This window comes from Pseudochaenichthys georgianus, chromosome 4 (assembly GCF_902827115.2).
Source record: "Pseudochaenichthys georgianus chromosome 4, fPseGeo1.2, whole genome shotgun sequence".
In the NCBI taxonomy this organism is placed as follows: Eukaryota; Metazoa; Chordata; class Actinopteri; order Perciformes; family Channichthyidae; genus Pseudochaenichthys; species Pseudochaenichthys georgianus.
In genome coordinates, this window is record NC_047506.1 from 36,792,672 (window position 1) to 36,799,193 (window position 6,522).

A 6,522-nucleotide genomic window follows, 5' to 3' on the forward strand; every position below is an offset into this window, starting at 1 on the left:
ATCACGCTTTGGAGAGAAGCAGGGCTTGGTGGGCCAGGTGAAGAAAGGATGCGGCTGGACTCTGCTGGCGCTGGCCCTCAGCATCAACCTACTTAGCCAACACTGCCATCTAGTGACCTTTGCCACTACCTGCAGGAGTGAGCTGCCTGCAATATGTAAATGACTTCATATATCTTTTAAAAGTGTGTAGAAACGTGTCGGATCGGTAATTAACTATAGAAATCTGTATTATTCACATGACTACTGACAACTATGATACGTTGTGTAAGGATAATTTCAGCCTTTGGAATGGTCACGAGGAAGCCATTGTTTATGCTGCAGCATGTGATCTGGCATTGTTCTCTTGTCATGTTCCGTTTGTGCATTTCCTTTATTAAGCATATTTGTGACAACAACAAAAATGAGCTCATGTATGGTATTGTCATATATACACAGTTGATATCTTTGAACCTACATTTGAGTGCATTTGTTAATTTCGGGAGAAAATAGTAAGCAGCTACACTTGCAGATTAATATATTAACTGGAACAGCAGCCAGAACACTGAAAGATCTTGGAACATTAAATTTTATTCAAACGTAAAAGCAGACAGAACACTGAGACAACATTCCATCTTAAGCCAACATTATCAGACAGAACACTGAATGTGGCAAGAACTTCAAATCTTACATTTAGATTTTTGAAAAGGGATTTTAGGCCAGATCTTCCTCCCCCTCCTCTTCAAACTCTCCCTCCTCCTCAGCAGTGGCATCCTGGTACTGCTGGTACTCTGACACCAAGTCATTCATGTTGCTCTCAGCCTCAGTGAACTCCATCTCATCCATACCTTCACCGGTGTACCAGTGGAGGAAGGCCTTCCTCCTGAACATAGCTGTGAACTGCTCAGAGATGCGCTTGAACAGCTCCTGGATGGCAGTGCTGTTTCCAATAAAGGTAGCAGCCATCTTGAGGCCACGGGGAGGAATGTCGCAGACAGCGGTCTTCACGTTGTTGGGGATCCATTCAACGAAGTAGCTGCTGTTCTTGTTCTGCACGTTCAGCATCTGCTCGTCAACCTCCTTCATTGACATGCGGCCACGGAAGATGGCAGCCACTGTCAGGTAGCGGCCGTGACGTGGATCGCAGGCAGCCATCATGTTCTTGGAGTCAAACATTTGCTGGGTGAGCTCGGGCACAGTAAGGGATCTGTACTGCTGGCTGCCTCTGCTTGTGAGGGGGGCGAAGCCTGGCATGAAGAAGTGCAGACGGGGGAAGGGCACCATGTTTACAGCAAGCTTACGCAGGTCAGCGTTGAGCTGTCCAGGGAACCTGAGGCATGTGGTGACGCCGCTCATGGTTGCAGAGACCAAGTGATTCAGGTCACCGTAAGAAGGGGTTGTGAGCTTGAGTGTGCGGAAACAGATGTCATACAGGGCCTCGTTGTCAATGCAGAAGGTCTCATCTGTGTTTTCTACAAGCTGGTGGACTGATAGTGTGGCGTTGTAGGGCTCAACAACAGTATCTGATACTTTGGGGGAAGGCACCACGCTGAAAGTGTTCATGATGCGGTCAGGGTACTCTTCACGGATCTTGCTGATCATCAGGGTTCCCATACCAGAGCCCGTACCACCACCCAGGGAGTGTGTAAGCTGGAAGCCCTGAAGGCAGTCACAGCTCTCTGCCTCCTTCCTCACAACATCCAGGACAGAGTCCACCAGCTCTGCACCCTCTGTGTAGTGACCTTTGGCCCAGTTGTTGCCAGCACCACTCTGGCCTGCAAGACAAGAATCATAAATGAAGATGCTGCATTCCGTGTGAACAATCAGTTGCCATGCTCTGAACAATCCTAATAAATATCACTTACCAAACACAAAGTTGTCTGGTCTGAAGATCTGGCCAAAAGGTCCAGACCTTACTGAGTCCATGGTGCCTGGCTCAAGATCAACCAGCACAGCACGGGGCACATATTTACCACCTAGAAACCACAGGTTAGAAGTAAGGGAACATGGCTAAAATTAAGATTCTTTCACATGTGTGTTTATTTACATAATAGCCAATAAGAAAGCATGGCTGTTTAGAACCTACCCGAGGCCTCATTGTAGTAGACATTGATCCTGTCCAGCTGCAGGTCACTGTCACCGTGGTATGTACCAGTTGGGTCAATACCGTGTTCATCACTGATCACCTCCCAAAACTATAGGACACAAACAAATACAGTTAGCTATTTCTTCCAACCAAAATGACTTTCAACACCCAGTTCCAATGTTTGTTTTATTTTCATGCATGTAAATGTATGCACCATAACATCAAGACACATTCCTCGTATGTGTTAACCCACTTGGCAATAAACCGGTTTCTGATTCGTCCATTTTATTTACAGTTACCTGTGTATTTATCAGCCTGTTCTAAACGTTGATAAATTGTCGTGGATGAACCTATTTGTCCCACCTGTGCCGACTTCGACACGCGCGCCCTAATCCCTTATTGGCTGCAACTCACGGGTTATGAATTTGAAAAATTCCACTCGACACTGTACCACCAAGCCTGCTTCATGCAAAAGCACGACGCAGCTCGGTATGGCATAACCCAGTGAGCCTGATTTAGACGTGCCTGTTGTAAAAAAGAAAAAGAAAATAAGAAAATTACGTTTTAACTACCAACGTCATTGTAGTTTTAATACAAAGTTACTAGTTTGTAGTGCTTTTCTTTTTTTCAGTAGCCTACTCACTTCCTTTTTACGCATTGCAGTAACGGCTGCCGAAGGAACACTAGTGATAAAGCGGTGTTTGCAAGCAACAAGCGGACGGACAGAATCAATATTTATGTCAAAACATGTTTTATCAAATGGCGAAAATCATTTTATTAGTCAAGAAGCTGACATTTTACCGCCCTTGATTCGTTCTATTAAACATTTAATTGCAATATTCACAAGTACGCTCCATCTGATGTAGGCGTAACCGCTGCTGAACGAAGAATTGTAATTATAACGGTAACCCTTAACAATTGTAAGTGTTTGCTAAAAACCTAAATTGCAATTTTCACAAGCAGGCCCAATTTGATGTTGCAAGGGCGTGGTCATGGCGCGCCGCCAGGGATTTTGGGCCCCATGAAAAGATATCACATTGGTTACTTAAACGTTTTTTTCTTAATGTTCTAAAATAGTTGGGCCCCTGTCAGTCACGGGCCCTTAGAATCGTCCTAACGTTTCACCCCCTTGCGGCGCCCCACCCGAAAGAGCACAAAGCACCGGCTCCCAGAGGAGAGAACACGATATTTCTGAATGTAAATTACTCACTCAGGGCGAATACAAGTGGACTTACCTTAGCACCGATCTGGTTGCCGCACTGGCCGGCTTGAAGATGCACAATTTCCCTCATATTTTTTTCGATGTGGGGTAAGAGTCTGAATGTAAGACTGCGCCTTTCTCTATGTGCAGAGTGCAGCTCATCGGCTCCTACCTCGGATTTATACAACAACTAGGCCCGCCCATTCTCTCCTCAACTCGAATATCTATTGGCTGATTACGAACGCGTCATTAACAGACAGAAATGTAAACCAATCAAAGCTACCAATGCGTCTCCGCGATTGGTCGGATCCACCTGTCAATCACATTCACCTCAAACGTGTGAATAACGTCTAATCCATGGATGTATAATATAAACGTGTAACCTGCAGACGAAGGCATTGTCACAGTCACTCACTACTACCATGGATGTACCAGAAATCAGATCGATTATGCACACGTGCAAATATCGATTCACGGCGTTGATATAAACGTGTCGAAGTGTTTCAAAAACTGTTTCATATCCCAAAAATAATATAATATCGAACTGAGGTCATTATCGAAAGTAACTGAGTAGCCGATATGTAATCAACTATTGTATCTAGCCTACTTTTTGATATTTGTAATTGTTGGGGTATTTTCATTGTATTGCTCATTATCACTTCCGCTACATTTAAGAGTCAACATCTTTTTACTCCCCCATATTTATTTTAATTCGATTTTGAAGATTTAGGGGATCATTTTGATTGGATAGATTGCCTATTTATTTGAAAAATATTAGTCAACAGTAAAGGTAATCATTTTCATCTCATGCTCTATATCCAATGGTCGCAAATCGCAACACTACTCATGGTCAAAATCAGCCCACAGAAAGTAAATATACGGCCACTTTCTGGTTGAAACTGAAATGTTGTTAAATGCCAGAAATCGATTCAGCATCATCAATAACCCCCAGAAACGTTCCAGAATTCTCCCTATCAGTTAAGTCTTTTTTTTGGTATTGTGTTTACATTGGCTATAATGGCATCCATTTTAATGAACGCAACTTATGCTTATTGTGCGAATTGCGCATCCTGTAGTTGTGCTGGGGACCCATGCCATAGTATACACTTATAACATAAAACGTTGGGGTAAGTTTAACATAACAATGTACATAGGCTGGCTCAGGCAGAGGATTCCTGGAAACAACGTTTTTAAGTGTGTGCACTGTATTATCTGTTATAAAGCAGAGTTGTGGAATAAGGGCTGATGGGCTTAATAGTTAATCTGAATGTCAGGCGAGAAAGTGGATATTCGCCGGTGCTCCTACATGGCCCATGTTTCTAACATCTGGGGGAGTATCAATACCAGATTGTTGTTGCCATGATGATAAGCTTTCCTGCTCAGTTTAGCAGACTTCTGGGCCTTAGTTCAGGGCTGTATATAATCGTTAGCCTTCAGCACAGTATCCATGCGCATGCCATACATTTGTATGTAGATTAGTTCTTGCACAGACTGGTAAAGGCTTTCAATAGGGCATGAATAGTTATTGGGCCTAGATATATTCACAGGAACACCAATGCTATGCTTACCATACAGTATATAGTTCATGCTCATGTGTGTGCATTGTAATCTGACAAACAGAGGCTTGTTCTGTAGCCATTCTTTGCAATCTGCATTTCACCATTTGACATGTAGACACCGACCAACAAGGTTAAGCTACTGTAGCCTTTGATTTGACCCTTTTTCGTTATCTTGGCTCTGCATACGATTGCATATTACAAAGTAGGCTAATGAGCAAACCTGCTTGGTAATCGTTAGCTTTGTCACTTACTTTGCAGATTAGGTAAGCATAGTGTATTCGACTGGCGCGTCATACAGCCCCACAGAGCTGTTTCTTTTCTGGATCCAATGGAAAACTCACATTGCTTTTTGTCAAAGGAGCCCTTGCGATGCTTACTTCAGAGTTGGCCTACAAAATGCACGAGCACTGCACCACTTTAGGTAGATGCTTTAACTTAATACTAACTAACTAAGCTTGACTAACATGTTGGCATATTTCATGACTGAGCCAAACAGGATGTAAGGACAGCCCCAGGACTTTGTGCATACTCTTTGATCTCACTCAGTTTTGTTCCTCTTCAGTCTGTTGACTTGTGCTATTATTTATTAGTAATTCATAGATCTCTTTCTTTAGGGGGATGAAGTGCATTGAGTGGTTTGTGGTGACAGCTGTAGCTTAATACATGCAAAAACGTTTCAGTGTAATGGGAGGAGATGTTGCCGTTTGATGCTTTGTATGAGTACAGTACTTCATGATGAAGCACCTCCTACAGTGTGCTTACAGAAAGGTACCACCCTGTGTTTCTTTGAAGCCCTGTTGAAGCAGTGCTCCCATGACTCAGCATCTCTCAAAACACTGCAGCATTCAGCACCCAGCCTAAAGCGGCTAGATCAATATTTCACGGAGGATCAGAAGCTGCTGGGACGGACAGAACAATAAGACGTTAATGCTTAACCACGAATCACTTTGAATCCACTGATGTCATTTGGACAGAAAAAACACAGAAACTCAACTCACTCTTTGTGGGACATGTTTCTGGAAAGAAATGTGGCTCTTGATTTAACATATAATGACATTTTAGCTGATTCTCAATTGTTCAACTGTCCCGAATGTTCAAACACAAAAACACAACAAAACATGAAACAAATGGACCACAAAATCTAGCTCTAGATCATTATTAGATTCCATCTAAATGGGATTTTGAACATGTAGCCAGTGGGTTCCAAATGTTTCTGTCACCCCCATAATAACAGGCATAACAAACTGTGTAATTATATGGAACAATTAATTATAACAATTATAAACTAACACTTACATTCACTGAAAGAACAATAATGCATAAGCTGTGGGAATAGTTGACTGTCCCTATATAGATATTATGGGATGGGTAAAGGGGCTGGGCCAGTAGACAGGAGCAGCTGAGCTCATGTAGAAACACTGATTCACTCTCAGATCAGGTTACTGACCGACTGCCGCAGCATTCAGCCAGGCTCACATTCTGCTGCAGACCTCCACACCTTGAGGCCATCGACACGGTATCAAAGTGTGTCTGGTGGGTCACACCCTTGTGTTGTAAAAGATGCTGGAAAACACAAGGGCTCAGCTGAGAAAGAAGCAGAACAGAAATACTTTAAACAGAGATGAAGCCTTGTAAAAATGTTTGGAGAGTATTTAGAAATACATGAAATACTCCAATTCCATTTTAACCAATAGCATACA

At 43.0% G+C, this 6,522-nt stretch overlaps 1 protein-coding gene across 1 annotated transcript; it reads right to left on the reverse strand.

Moving 5' to 3' along the window:
• Window positions 1-549: 549 nt before the first annotated feature.
• On the reverse strand, window positions 550-3,432 carry LOC117445235 (tubulin beta-1 chain). Its single transcript, XM_034080739.2, has 4 exons — window positions 3,298-3,432; window positions 2,063-2,171; window positions 1,842-1,952; window positions 550-1,751 (listed from the first exon to the last, which is right to left on the reverse strand). The coding sequence occupies exons 1-4, from the start codon at window positions 3,352-3,354 to the stop codon at window positions 691-693; spliced, it is 1,338 nt and encodes a 445-aa protein (XP_033936630.1). The 5' UTR covers window positions 3,355-3,432; the 3' UTR covers window positions 550-690.
• Window positions 3,433-6,522: the final 3,090 nt, after the last annotated feature.

Coding starts and splice junctions, on each gene's coding strand:
- LOC117445235 (XM_034080739.2), bottom strand. CDS start 3,354: ATGAGGGAAATTGTGCATCTTCAAGCCGGCCAGTGCGGCAACCAGATC. Junction 2,172..3,297: donor GCAACCAGATCGGTGCTAAG/GTAAGTCCACTT, acceptor TGTGTCCTATAG/TTTTGGGAGGTGATCAGTGA. Junction 1,752..1,841: donor ACCAGACAACTTTGTGTTTG/GTAAGTGATATT, acceptor CTTGTCTTGCAG/GCCAGAGTGGTGCTGGCAAC.